The sequence below is a fragment of the Ascaphus truei genome, chromosome 12, assembly GCF_040206685.1.
Source record: "Ascaphus truei isolate aAscTru1 chromosome 12, aAscTru1.hap1, whole genome shotgun sequence".
NCBI classification, from domain to species: domain Eukaryota; kingdom Metazoa; phylum Chordata; class Amphibia; order Anura; family Ascaphidae; genus Ascaphus; species Ascaphus truei.
In genome coordinates, this window is record NC_134494.1 from 52,212,282 (window position 1) to 52,227,002 (window position 14,721).

The 14,721-nt window shown below is 40.3% G+C and overlaps 1 protein-coding gene across 4 annotated transcripts in view; it reads left to right on the forward strand.

Moving 5' to 3' along the window:
* Positions 1-14,721, forward strand: part of PIK3C2A (phosphatidylinositol-4-phosphate 3-kinase catalytic subunit type 2 alpha) — a 90,674-nt gene extending 75,953 nt beyond the window's left edge. For all 4 annotated transcript variants that reach the window (XM_075567716.1, XM_075567719.1, XM_075567718.1 and 1 more), the window contains exons 23-34: positions 122-251; positions 1,192-1,328; positions 1,927-2,096; positions 3,205-3,361; positions 3,560-3,669; positions 4,113-4,317; positions 6,526-6,650; positions 7,379-7,496; positions 9,531-9,612; positions 10,050-10,159; positions 10,749-10,874; positions 11,241-14,721. In XM_075567716.1, coding sequence (XP_075423831.1) covers positions 122-251; positions 1,192-1,328; positions 1,927-2,096; positions 3,205-3,361; positions 3,560-3,669; positions 4,113-4,317; positions 6,526-6,650; positions 7,379-7,496; positions 9,531-9,612; positions 10,050-10,159; positions 10,749-10,874; positions 11,241-11,423 — 1,653 coding nt within the window. In that variant the 3' untranslated portion in view covers positions 11,424-14,721. The remainder of the gene's footprint in view (positions 1-121; positions 252-1,191; positions 1,329-1,926; positions 2,097-3,204; positions 3,362-3,559; positions 3,670-4,112; positions 4,318-6,525; positions 6,651-7,378; positions 7,497-9,530; positions 9,613-10,049; positions 10,160-10,748; positions 10,875-11,240) is intronic.

Here is a 14,721-nt window from a genome sequence, read left to right on the forward strand (position 1 = left end):
GACTTGTACTGCACGATAACTAAGGTTAAGAAACATCATTGCGTCTTTGGATATTTCCGAAGCATGCAGTTACTTTTTTTTCTTGTTTATAATCCTTTGGGGTTTTTTTTATTTCCCTCAGGTGGGAGAAGATCTTCGTCAGGACATGTTGGCTCTGCAGATGATTAAAATTATGGACAAGCTCTGGTTACAAGAAGGACTGGATATGCGAATGGTCATCTTCAAGTGTCTTTCCACTGGCAAAGACAGAGGTGAGTGTTTGGAACTATTGTCTTCATCTTGTGGGTGCCGGCGAACCTAGCGTACATTACACCGCAATGTGCTGCAGCTCGTAGCCCAAAATAAGGGATCAATACAGTGGCCAGCAATGGAGCGCTGTATGTACAGGTCGCACGCTCTTCAAATATCTGCTCAGAAAATACTGGCTGAATCTGATTTGTAAAAAAAGAAAAACGTTTTTTTGTTTTAATCCATTACAGGCACCATTTTATTTTCTGGAATCACTAGTGCCTTGATAAAATGTTGTCCTCGTTACTTCTGTTCATTCAGTGCGCTGTTGAAGTCTTGCGTGGTTATGGAATGTACACGCATCCTATTCTGTTCACTGTGATCAATTATAAATCACAGGTGCGATTATCATGCATTCTCCTGAATGACATCACCATTTTATAGCTTTTCAGATTTGGGCCCAAAAGTTGAGCTTCAAAAATTATAGTGGGCCTTGGTGTACAAACACACACACCTTTAATTATGGACAAGTGTGGGACTCTAACATACGAAAGTGGTGCTGCAGTGATTGCAATGTTGCAGTAATCATGGCTGAGATACACAGCAGTTCTTAGGAAATCCCAATGGCTGTCTTTTGAATGCCCTTTAACATTTGTTTTTATGTTACAGCAGTGGATAGTTTGACATTGTAATCATGATAAATAGAACGTAACATGCCCTTGCTTAGTGTAGCACAAACTGCAAGGTAAGGCGGCGCTTATAGTGCCGGCGACAGCGACGCAATGTTGCGTCAAAACAAATGCATTGCCGCCGTCACGTGCGCTTATAGTATAGTAGATTTTTCCAGCGATCGCCGCCTGACGTCACCGGCACTATGAGCGTAGCCTAACTTTGCTGCGTCTGCATATTGACTTGCTACATTACAACTTGTGCTCAGTTTATACTTCCATGTCTACCTGCAAGGTATGGTGGAATTGGTTCTATCATCTGATACGCTGCGAAAAATCCAGGTGGAGTACGGAGTGACTGGGTCCTTCAAAGACAAACCTCTTGCAGAGTGGCTGAGAAAGTACAATCCATCTGAGGAAGAGTATGAAAAGGTGGGTTGTTGATTATAACTTTTAGCTTGGTCAAATTAAAAAATTGAAAATGTGTATTAAATTGCAAAATATTTCAATGTGTTGTGGCGCTCTAAGAATTGGTATTCTGTTGGATTTATGATGCACTTTACATACACAGGAGCTTACTCACTAAAGTCCCTTGCTAATTAATGCACCTGATCCGGCGGGAACTGCCGTTCAAGACAATGGGACTTCAATGCCGTGCAATAGTGCCCTGATCAGCACAATCTTAGTTTAAGAAGTAATCCCTAATGGCAATTAATGTCGTCGGATCGGGTGCGTTAACCAGCAACTTACCTTGGTCCATAAGACCCATATAGATCTAAATAACAAAATTGTCTGTCTATTGCTCTGTAAGAAAATCCCTAGTGCACATGCTCAACCTCCCGCGGGAAAAATATACGAAGATAAATCCTACCGTAGAATTGTGTTATTAGGAGTGCAAATTCGCTGGCATGTCCTTCTGTTAACCTTCACAAAAATAATTGTGAAAGCTTAATTGTGATGTGGAGAGGGAAGGCTGCAGGTTGTTGCATGTTTTCTCAGTCTGATTAGAATTCTTTTCTTTCATTGTAAGGCCTCCGCGAACTTCATATATTCCTGTGCAGGATGCTGCGTTGCTACCTACGTACTTGGGATCTGCGATCGCCATAACGATAACATAATGCTCAGGAGCACGGGACACATGTTTCATATCGACTTTGGGAAGTTTCTGGGACACGCACAGATGTTTGGTGGCTTCAAAAGGTATTTTTGTACGGGAATAAGAGGATGCATTTAACTCCTTACATTCAAGACATTGTTGGCTCCTCTGATAATGAAAGGGGTAAGAATGCCATCCCTTTTAGATTTTCAACCCATTGGATATCCATGATACTGTTTTACTGAGTACATTAAATGCAAAGTATTAAAATAATTGTGGGTGCTTTCAGATTCAAATAGGCATTTAGACTTCGGTTTTATCCCCCTGCGGAAAACATCAGTGATGCACCTAGGTAGTGAGTACAGTTCTGGGTTTAAAATTAAATGGGTTTAAAATTAGGGCAATGCAGTGAGCTGTAGAAGAAATAGGCTTTGGTTTTTCATTTCAGTTTTAATTTGCACGATTCATTTCTATATCTGTGCATGCCAGCAGAATATTAGAGGCAATCCAAGCAGCTTAAAAATTTCTATATTTTTTGTTTTAATTTATGCAGCCTTTGATAACCTTTATTGAAAACTAATTACCTAAGCTGGTGATCAATTTGGTTCTCCTGTGATCAATCAGAAAAATCCTGTTTACCAGGGTTCATTAAATGGCTGCCTTTCAGTTTCAAATCAATCCTTCAGTCAGTGTAACTCACCAGCTACAATGTATCCTTATATTACTAAGGTAACATTATATATTGTTACAGTTTGCAGCTCAAACTGCTAGGAATATTGGCAACAAATTATCACTAACAGGAAAGTGTTACAAAGATCTTGCACTGCTGGTGAGGTGGGCTAAACCCTGCTATAGAAATCAAAGGATGCTCAGTATTTTAAAACTCATTAAAAATTGCATTGAGTTGAATAAAAATATAAAAAGTAGTAAGTATTATCTCATACTACAGAACTGATTTATTTACAATAACACCTGTAGGATATTGCTTGGCTTGCTCCTTTAAAGTATGTACTTTGTTTATTTCCTATGGAAATTCGATCCAGTTATAATTGCGTGTTCATAGTTCTGGAGAATGCAATCATCCTCCAGCTGTATCTGGGCAATATCAGGATTTGTTTCCCATCAACAACTGAAAGTACAAACTGGCATTTGCTGTAAATTTGGCTGTGTCTTAAAATAGTACAAGCCGTCCTTTTCTGTGCTTATTTTCAGGGACCGCGCCCCCTTCGTGCTGACTTCAGACATGGCCTACGTTATTAACGGAGGGGAGAAGCCCACTAGTCGTTTCCAGTTGTTTGTGGACCTGTGCTGCCAGGCGTACAACCTGTTAAGAAGACACACAAGCCTCTTTCTAAACCTACTCTCTTTGGTAAGTGTTTGTTTTTTTCCTGATACACATTCGAATATTTTTTTCATTGGCACCGGGCCTCTAAAATGTCAAACCTGAAGAAGTTGAGCAATAAAGGAATGATTACAGAAGTCAATACATTTACATTCTGACAAATAAGGTCGTTTCAAGGGCAAGGTGATGCTCAGTGTGTGCGTTGTTTTTTGTGTGATTTTGTAGATGCTTTCCTCTGAATTGCCAGAACTTACTGGAATTCAGGACCTGAAATATGTCCAGGATGCTCTCCAACCACACGCCACGGATGCAGAAGCCACCATTTTCTTTACCAGGTACAAAATGAATCCTGAGTAAGCGACACGAGATGTTGCATTGTTCATTGTAATGCGTTCGAATGTTACCCGGTTTTAACTTGGAGTCATTGGTCAGTCCTTTCCACATTTTGAATGGCTGAAAAATACAAAAGGGTAAGTTCTTTATACTCTAAAGCAGGGGAGCACAATCTTTCCCCTGCGCCCCCCTGCCAGCTGTCCTCTTCTCCGTGCGCCCCTCCCCCCGTGTAACTAAACACCCCCCCCCCCGCCCCCAGTTTGCGCACACGCCTGCTCTAAAGCAGACTTTCAGGTCGGTTTTGGTCCAAAACGGCTGCTTCAGCATATGTAGAATTTTACCCAAATAAGTTAGATTTTTGACAGGTCAGTTAAAATGATTCGAAGATTAAATTTTTTTTTTTTTTTAAATGTGTTATTCTCAATTACTTTGTTCATCTTTTCAGATTGATCGAGTCAAGTTTGGGCAGCGTTGCCACAAAGTTCAATTTTTTCATTCACAACCTTGCTCAGCGCTTCTCCGGACTCCCTTCAAACGATGAAGTTACTCTGTCATTGTCTCCTAAAACGTACTCCCTTAAACAAGATGGGCGCATCAGGGAAGCCTCTGTTTTTACTTATCACAAGCGATATAATCCCGACAAGTACTATGTGAGTTTACGCATGCTTTCCTGTGATACAATTTGCTCCTATTTCCCAATGTTTGTCATTTTAAAAAGCGCATATTTTAAATGTTACTGCAGGTGTTGTGCATTAAAGGAAAGACATTTGCAAAATAAAAGTGATTTAATGAGCATAATTATATTTTACACTTAATTAAAACCCTTAAAAAAGTAATTATTAAGATAAGTAGTTATTTTTGCACAGCGGGGCTGAGCACTGACACTTATACAAAGCAGCAATCCTTCCCCCCGCTCCCCCACCCTATGCAAATTATTTTTTTATTTTTTGATCCTGCTTGCAGTGGTGGGGGAGGTTCCACCGGGGGCTGGGGGGTCCCTCGGGCGGGGGGGGGGGGGGCAGAGCTGATTTGTGGTTTCCACCTCTGGTTGCTTTTTCACAAACTATAAAATGAAAGTAACATTTTACCTGGAGCCAGGGGTGAGTCACATGGCAGGGGCCTTATCACTAATAGAAAGTCACCGTCCTCTCCCAAAGACGGTGCAACATTCTATTGGCTGCCGGAGCGAGGCTGACTCTGCTGCCGGAGCGAGGCTGACTCTGCTGCCGGAGCGAGGCTGACTCTGCTGCCGGAGCGAGGCTGACTCTGCTGCCGGAGCGAGGCTGACTCTGCTGCCGGAGCGAGGCTGACTCTGCTGCCGGAGCGAGGCTGACTCTGCTGCCGGAGCGAGGCTGACTCTGCTGCCGGAGCGAGGCTGACTCTGCTGCCGGAGCGAGGCTGACTCTGCTGCCGGAGCGAGGCTGACTCTGCTGCCGGAGCGAGGCTGACTCTGCTGCCGGAGCGAGGCTGACTCTGCTGCCGGCTCGCGTCCACTTGTAAAGTATGTAAAGTACCAAATGCTGGTATCTCGGGAGCCAGGGGGACCACGGACCAGCTGTGGGAGGGTGGCCCAGTTTCTGGTAAACAGAACAGCCTAAATAAAATGTGCACACAGAGGTACTGCTGCTTCGATGACACAGAAGCACAACTCCTAATTTAAATGTTCTTACTAATAGTACTTTTACTATCCTCTGACCTCCTCAAACATTCTATCAATGAGAAATTCATTGGTCAACTCTTCAGTGATCACCGTAACCTCTGTAACTGTATTTTGCCACGTAATCCTATTAATGATTGTGATGCAACTAGCACATTAAAATACTAAGGCTGCTTCCATATATTATTTATACATGTATATTTAGGCACTGTACCGTATATAAGTTTCTCTGGATGTGCACTGAGCTTTGTCTGTGTTTTATGTTATGTCTCTGGTTTTAAATATATATTGCCATGCTCAGTAGCACTCCTCTGTGAAACTTATATGCTTATATATATGTTGTGGGTATTTTGGGGGTTCAATTTGAGCTTGTAGGTGTTCTGTATGTTTTATGCTTCCATAGGGGGGCAGACCGAGCGATCAGACTGCCTAAAGGCAGTGATCGCGTCTGTAAAGCGTGCGGGTGCGCGGAATTGGGAGGGGGCACGCGATGCGCGTGAAATCAGTCAACAGATTTCTCGCGCGATAGGGCGGTCACGTGAGCGGTTCTCCCAATGAGGGCGAACCAGCTCCGTGACGTCACTGGCCCACCCATAGACACGCCCCCGGATGGCGTGCGTACTAAGGCCAGGGAAAGCACCCGCTTTCCCTCAGCCTCCGCTCGGCTGCTATCTGTATGGACGCAGCCTAAGGGTGTGCTTATAGTGCCGGCGACGTGACGTCGCCCAAAAACAAATGCATTGCCACCGCGTGCGCTTGTAATAAGCGCGACAATGCGACGGAGTGACGTCTCGTCGCGAATTTTTGTAGCTGGCAATATTTGATTTTTCAATGGCTGTCGCCTCATGTGACAGCCCCTGAACCGATCAATTGCCCGTACGCCTGCTACGCCGCCGCAAAGCGAAATATAACTTTCGCTGACGGCGACAGGTGACGTCGCCCGTCGCGGTCACTATGCGCGCGGCCTAAGGCTGGCAAAGGAAACTTCTCGCAACTAATGTGAGCGATCTCCCATGTATGTTTCATAATTTATCATCTCTGGGTAACCTGTGCATTTTATTTGGTTTCTATTATGGTTTTATTAAAGCCCCACAGGCAGTAATTTATTATTCTGCACTGGTAGAAGTTTTACAGCGCTCGGTAAAGTTGTAGTGGCCACAGCTTAAAAAAACAAATGTTCTTTGTGTTTGTTTATTGACAGATATACGTCGTTCGAGTGTTAAGAGAAGGGCAGGATGATTCGGCATTTGTCTTCAGGACATTTGACGAGTTCCAAGAACTCCACAACAAGCTCGGCGTTCTCTTTCCTCTCTGGAAGTTACCTGGGTACCTATAATTGTTACTGCTATTATATGCTGAGTAACTTAAATGTTACACGTGTTAAACTTTTGATGTTGAGAAACATCTTTGAATTACCTGCCTGCATAATGTGCACGGGTTAAATTGCAGTTAAATAATAGTCATGTAATTAGTCAAAATTATATATACAAAAAAATATATATATATATATTTTTTTGTGTGTAGATTTTGTCATAAAGGTAGTCTTCAAGCAGCAGGTCAAGCGGCGTGGTTATTTTCTTTCTTTTTTATTTCCCCTTTAATATGTGCATCAATACAATCCACACATTGATAAGTAATTAGCTGAGTTGCCTATCGATCCGTTCTCCTGTGATCGATCGGCAGAGATTCCCTAAATGACTGCAGAGGAGTATTGACTCGATACCTGTGACTTTCTAAATGGTTGCTATAGAGACAAAAAAAGTCTTGTTCCATTATAATACATTAAAAAATGTCATCAAGAGTTGTTTAAAAAAAAAAAAAGTATTTTCTCACAGTACAGAACTGATTTATTTAAAAAAAAACACAGAATATTACTTGGTCTGCAGCTTTAAAAACAATGGGGGGAAAGAATAACATTGGTTGCTTTAGGTTGCCTATCTTTTTCAGTTTCTTCTGCAATAACTTTTTAAAAACTCTGTTTCAAAGCTAAGCAAGTGTAAACAATTTATTTATTTGCTTTTTTTTAATATTGCATCGCTTGATTTTTATTTCAGTTTCCCAAGCAAAGTTGTTCTTGGAAGAACCCATATAAAAGACGTGGCCGCGAAAAGGAAAGTGGAGTTGAACAGTTACATACAGAGTTTGATGAGCAGCTCAGCGGAAGTAGCCGAGGTAACGTAGGGGTTAACTTTACCTGTGAACACCTTCTCATAGGGAAAGGCAAACATATTGGAAGAATAACTTTTTATTGGTGGCGCTTTTATAGTGGGCCTTGTACTGTAGCTTGTTTAGTGGGAAATGGTTTGATGACCATTGAATGTAAGGCAGTACGAAGTGATGTGAGAAAGGTAAGAGCAGTGATATTGTGCCATGCACTGATACCGGAAACATCATGTTAAAGCAGCATTCCCTCACATTATGGGAGAGCCTTTTTTTGCCCATAGATCTGATCACTTATCCCTTCTAGCACAGGCGCTGCTATAAACATAAATCCATGAAAGTTTCAAACCACCAACTTACCTTTCTCGCAATCCGTAAATATTCATAGAAATATTCATAGAAAAAGTGTATCCTCTAGTCTAGACAAGGGGGGGCCAACTGCAGTCCTCAAGGGCCACCAAAAGGTCAGGTTTTCAGGATATCCCTGGCTCCGTCAGTGGCTCCGTCAGAATGATTGAGCCACGTGTGCTGAAGCTTGGATGTCCCTAATACGTGGCCCGGTTGGTGGCCCGTGGGGACTGGAGTTGGCCACCACTGCTATAGACTAAAAAAAAAGTTTGAGAAATGTATTGTTCTCTTCAGCTAAATGTAATTCTGTCTCTAAATAACAATAGCAAAGTGTGGAGAGAACACCGGCGCTCTAAATATGTGATAAAAAACAGCCAATGCAGCGCTATTCATTGTGAATAAAGTGTAATTGGTGATTAACTAACAGAACCGTACTGATTTGTGTGAAGCAAAAAATGCGATGCGCTGCTCAACCCAATACAATAGTGCTTCTGATCCCTGAATGCTGTTTGTTCTCTCGTGATGGGGAGCGCCGTGCAATATTGCTTCTGAAAAAAATGAGTGATGAGATGAAGGTTCTCTAAAGGTGCTACAACTCGCATGGCCCCAGATAAAAGCATTGTGGTGTATGGCTTGTGTGCCAAACCCGCAGTCACACAGGAGAGACACAGGCTGCTGGAGGGTCGGGGAGGACCTTACCATCGCTACGGTCTGAAGGGAATCTAGCTCTTTTTTTATCATTTTGTATGATTCTGCGTGAAGATAGGATAGTGCCAAATCCTGAACAAGAGAGACGCCGTATTGTCTCTATACACACACATATTTGCTTGGCATACACTTGGTTAACAAATATTAGTAGATGTAGAGAAACATGCAGATGTGCAGTGTTACAGCTCAAGGCTAAATAGATAAAAACAGAGTCTAAATTAGGAGTAGGAGGACATACATCACAGGTTGGAAGACAGGCAGGAAAGTATGGAGAACATCATGTTAGAAAAACAGACAAGGTCAAGAACAGGGCATTCTCTATAAAATATAATGAGGATAGATAACAGAATCAGAGAATATGTTATCGGTGAAATATAACATGTTGGAGTTGGGAAAGCAAGACATACATGGGCTTGTCCGGATTCCCTGAAATCTGGTATAAGTGGGTGGTCCTGTGCGTACTGAATTCAGAATTACTTGGAACTTGCGCGGAATAATTCCCCATTCATAACTTGCTGTGATGTCTAGGCTGTAATGAATGATGATGATGTAGTGATGCTGTGTTGTGTATCTGTCTCTGAATAAATGCTTGAATAAACAATCCGTTCCATGGATTTATTGAGTAAGGTGACACACCTTATCTTCAAGATGGAGAAGGAGCTATCTTCACTGCACTCCCCATCACGAGAGCAAAAATCTAAATAACAAGATTAGGAAATCTGTGTCCTAGGATCTCCTCCATGGTGACACTTATTAAAACTATAGTAATGCAAAGTCTCTCTTTGACAGTTCCCCAAAACAAAGTGCAAGTATTATAGGCAATATCGTCTTGCCATTCAGAGCAAAAATAGTTAGATTAGACGGAATGGTACTTCATTCAGCTGGCGAATCCCATGTCCTCTTCCCCATGGAAACATATTACCGTATTGTGAACACTTTATTTGCTTGTTTATGTCGCCGCTTAACTGGAAGTTTCTTTTTCCCTAACAGAGTGATCTTGTTTATACCTTTTTCCACCCACTTCTACGAGATGACAAAGCCGATGGATGTGATGCCATTGCCAGAGCTATAGGTATAAAGATCACTGCAATCCTATTTTAGCTTTACTTTTAACACCCATAAAGTATTAATCTATGATGATCTCAGTTTCCCTTTGCTGGAGGGTAGTCTAATTTGTTGTATATTCTAAAATTGTTGCAGTTTTCTACTTTTTTTGGGGGTGGCTTTAAGATGGTGAATATTGGCTCACACATGACTGTTTTGTATGCAGATATCTGGGGAAATGGAGTATCCTGATTGCATTTTGTATGCTACGTTCCTTCTTTATAAATATAATCTGAGAAAATTACAAGCACACTTGTGAACAAATTGAAGCGTCATTATTTCATAATTAGGGTGGCCGAGTCTCCATACCAGCCACAGTAATTTATGGGCTTGTGCATTTCACAGCTGGTCCAATCTCTGATTGATTTCTTATCACTGATGTGTATCTTTGTGTCCATGTTATAGATGCACCTCCCTTGAGTCCAACATCGGGGAAAATAGAAGGGGAAGTAAAATTGTCCGTTTCGTACAGAAATGGCACACTTTTTATCATGGTGATGCATATAAAGGATTTGGTGAGTCATTAAAACCATTTTTCACATCTGCCAAATGAACAGTTAGTACGGAGGCTAATTTGACATGTTCGTATCCCCACTAACGGCAGTGTTGTTGTTGACATCTCTTTAAATGAGAGCAAACATGGTTACGGTTTTGTAGTTGAACACAAATGTGTGAGAGCTTTCCCCTTCATTGGCTCACTTGCAGCACTTCTACCAACGTCCAGCTATTTATCTTAATCATTACATGGTACAAAAGTTACATTAACTACAAGTCTTTGAGGTTAAGATCGGGAGTGACCGTGAATCTGTATAGTCCCTTGATAGTTATTTGAAACATATTTAATTTAGAAGTAAAGTTATATGTGAACAGCAATGCCAAGATAGAACTGTAATGCATCAGAAATAGCAGTGAGGTGCTGTTTTTGTTTAGAATTTAAGCAGTGCTCAAGAATTAACAGTTACCTCTCCTTGTGTTGAGTGCTGTAAGCATTGCATCCTGGTTTGCCATTGAAGATCACACCGCTATCTTCTCAAGTTCCGGAAATGGAAGTAGCGCTAACATTATTTTTGAAGCATAGAGTTTCTGTTGATGATATCCTTACAGGTCATTGAAGACTCTACTGACCCAAACCCCTATGTGAAAACATACCTGCTTCCTGACCCACACAAAACATCCAAACGCAAAACAAAGATTTCACGGAAAACTTGCAACCCAACTTTTAATGAAATGGTAAGGTATTATTCCTTTTTTTCATGAGGCCCTGCTGTGTATTCCTCAACAAACCTGCAGACGTGATAGACACATTTAAGAAAGAACCCGCTGTTCAAATCACATTTTTGGGCAGGGTAAACTGGAATGGTTAAAACCTCTCTAGTGTATGGATTCAGATAAATATGTGGTTTATATCCTGAGTTGCAGCAGGTATACTCTCCGTTGTTACGTTTTGCAACTCCAATATGAAAGACTGACATGGAATCAGGGAGTTCATGTACATCTGGCCGAAATTGTATAAGATTTAGACCGCCTTGAAATCTGTATGTAAACATTTTCTGTGATGAGTGATATCCTAATCCCCACATTGTTTATCATTTACAGCTTGTGTACAGCGGCTACAATAAGGAGACATTAAGACAAAGAGAACTCCAATTAAGCGTTCTCAGTGCGGAGTCCTTACGGGAGAACTTTTTCCTTGGCGGTATTATATTACCTCTGAAGGATTTCAACTTGAACCAAGAGACTGTTAACTGGTACAAGCTGACTGAAGTGCCGTACTCCTGAAAGTTAGCACTTCCCATGTGGAACTCGCATAGCTCATGTTTGGCTGGAGACTACATTCTGAAGAACTTTTGGACCGACACCTGGAAATTTGACAAGTGATTGTGCTCACAGTGCATGTTGTAGATGTAAAATGTATCAAAATCAAAAGAAAAGCTATAAGGATTTTTTTCCCCCCCCAAGAGATTTGTTTTTATGGCATTTCAGACGGAATAAAAACGGTATTGTGCATTAGTTTAGCATGGCAGACTTCTTCCACCTTCTAATCTGACGTCCATCTGATAGTGATCTATCATATCTACTACAGAACGCACTGCCTGGATATAAAATTAGAAGCACAAATTTTTTCTTGTATTTTTTTAAGTGTTATTTGCATACACAATGACAAAATATGTGCCAGTACATCAAGAATGTGGAGTCTGATACTTATAGTTACGCTCTGACTGTTCATAAATAATTTACCAACCTGTGTATCATTTGTCATAAGAACTTGTGGCACATTGCTAACCACTATATTTACAAGCTGTGTGATGTACGTCATTGTATAACTTGAAGTCTTCATGTTCTACTCAACCTATGATACATGCCAACAAGAAGTTGATATTTGAAAAGAACGCCACGGTGAAGCTTTCCATTGTTCATATCCTTCTTAGATATTTCATTGTTATTCAGTCTCGGTATAAACAACATCACTAATTTCATAATCTGAAGATGAGGTATCTCTTCTCTAGAGCATTCCAGTATCCCCGATATTGGATCATAGGATGATCTAGGAAATAAAGCTAACTCGAATCAGACCTGACCAAACATTTCCTGGTTCTCTGGTGCTAATTATCCGGCACTTTTTTTTTTTTAAAGCACAAATATAGACATTTGAATATTTGTTACTGGTGGTTTAGTGGCATTCCACACATTTCACTTGGGGTATCTTGGGAATTTTCTCACCTGTGTATTTTTGGACATGCCTATTCTGTGTCTAGGAACAAAACATACATTTTTGAACACGCTTTTTTTTTTTTACACAATCCCTGTAAGATATATATTTAGGATCTTCCTATGTAATACCTAGTCATACACCCCAAGTAAATCCAGGAAACCGACCATCTTTATTTTAGGTTGCTTCGCAATAATACCTGATAAATATGGCTTCTATCCTGCAGTGCCTGCTTAATTCCTGGTCCAAATACTATGGATTTTATTTTTATTACGTCAAAGAATGTTACTTTCTCTAGGAGCTGCTATAACTTAAATACAAATGTAAAAGTAAATAAAAAAATCCTCCTGCTTCTAAAGAGTTGATGTATTTAGAGAAGAGAAGTGTGTGTCTGGTTTGTAGTTGTGAGCTGACTGTTTTATAGATGTTCGTTATTGAGCTGCTGACTGTTAAATAAAGGGATTAGCAAAAGGGCTCATTTTGTATTAATCTCGTCAGCACAAAACAGGGCCCAGAATGGTTTTAGGCCTTATTCTTACCACCATTTTGCGTGACTGGTGAACCAAAGCTGGAGAATATTCCAAAGGTGTCTGCTATATAGACATTGTAACTTTCTCTATTTTATTATAAATAACAATGTAAATAACAAGATGTAGTAAACAGACTTGTAACACAATTAACAAATCGGATAATAGATCCTGCTTATTTTATTCTTACTTTTATCATTTCTCCACTCCTTGGATATCCTTCAAATCTGAGAAATCCAGGAAAGTAGACTACTGTTTTTGAAACATTTGATTTCTTGAAGACTTGAAAGCAATATGACAAACTGCCTTTTTGCAATCCAGTTACAGTAAAGGTTCTCGTAATGCCGTAAGTAACTAAAATGTCACCAATTTGCAGCGAAATTACATTTCCAACTATTTTAACGTGTAAACCATTTAGGTTTGTGTAAAATGTGTATCGTGTTTGTGTGTTCGCTTCATTGCAAAATTGACTGACCCGTTGATTTTAGTATTTTTGTTTACCTCCTACAACGCAAAGTGAAATACTACAAAATGAGCCTGTAATGCATTGGTTAACTATACCGGAGAGTTCACATCTGCCATTGAAGAGATATGCTCACCTGTATGTCTCCAATTTTAACATTTTTGACTATTTAATTTCCTGCAATTTAGCTTTTTTTTGTCTTTAATCTACACATATGATTTCCCTCCCTCTCTCACCTCACAATGTAAACTTTTTGCAGTGTAACTCAGTGTTGGGTATGACTGCATACTTCTAATCGCTGCTTTTTCTGAATTTCCTATAAAGACAAAAATTATTTACTGGGCCTCTCCTAGCCATAATGTTTGGTTATTCCTTCCAAGTCCTTCGGTTTCGATGAGAAAGCCCTACTTACTATGTCTAAGGACAGCCATTGTTTCTTACAGGGACCAGCAACTGGATCCATGAAACCGTTGCTGTAACGAAAAACAACTTTGGATTGCTGGGAGTATCATGTAGTGTGGGATATTCATATTTAGTTGAGCCTGTGAAATCCTGTTATAAAACCCTACCCCTATCAGGGTTACCATAATTTATAGAAGCACATTTGGAGCGGTCCCAGCGCTATTCTTATACATTTAAAGGCTGGCTTATTCGGAAGCTCTGGTTTTCTACATCACTAAAAAAATGAAAGTGGAAAATGGTTGGTATGTTGGGCAACAGTAATAACCAACATAGATCAGTGACATTAACACGTGTATTGTGGAACAACGAATTACAAACTCCAGGTGCATTACATGATCATTAGTCTATCCCAGTTCAACAGCTAAATGTTGCAAAGCGAGTATGACCTCCCTATCAAAGGCAAGTAAAGCATATGTGAGGAAAAGCCAGCACATGCTAAAATTATACTGATGGATAATTGTCCTGAATTAAATAAAATAACATAACAGATTTGATCTTTGCCCAAATTAAAATGTTGAAGTGGTTCTTTGTTTTTACCATGTTATTTAGGGTAATACAACAAAAATTATACCTATGTTCTGAAAGCAGCATAGTCCTACAGTACTCGCTACAGAAATTGGGGAAGGGTAATAACGCGAACGAGAAAGCTAATTATGGTGGTTTGGAAATCTGAGGTTTTCATCCCAATGTGTTGACTAGAATTATTAGAAATTCCTTACTGATTTTAAATTGTTCAATGTCAAGCAAATATTGAGCAAAGACAAAACCCCAAAACGTTCTGATTTTTTTATTGCAATCTTCCAAGACTAGAACCAAGCAGTCAATAAAAGTACCAGCTTCTGTCTTTCAATAAATTGTAGTTTTGTTGCCATCAAACAAAATTTGTTGTAATCTAATAAAAACTTATTTTTGAAA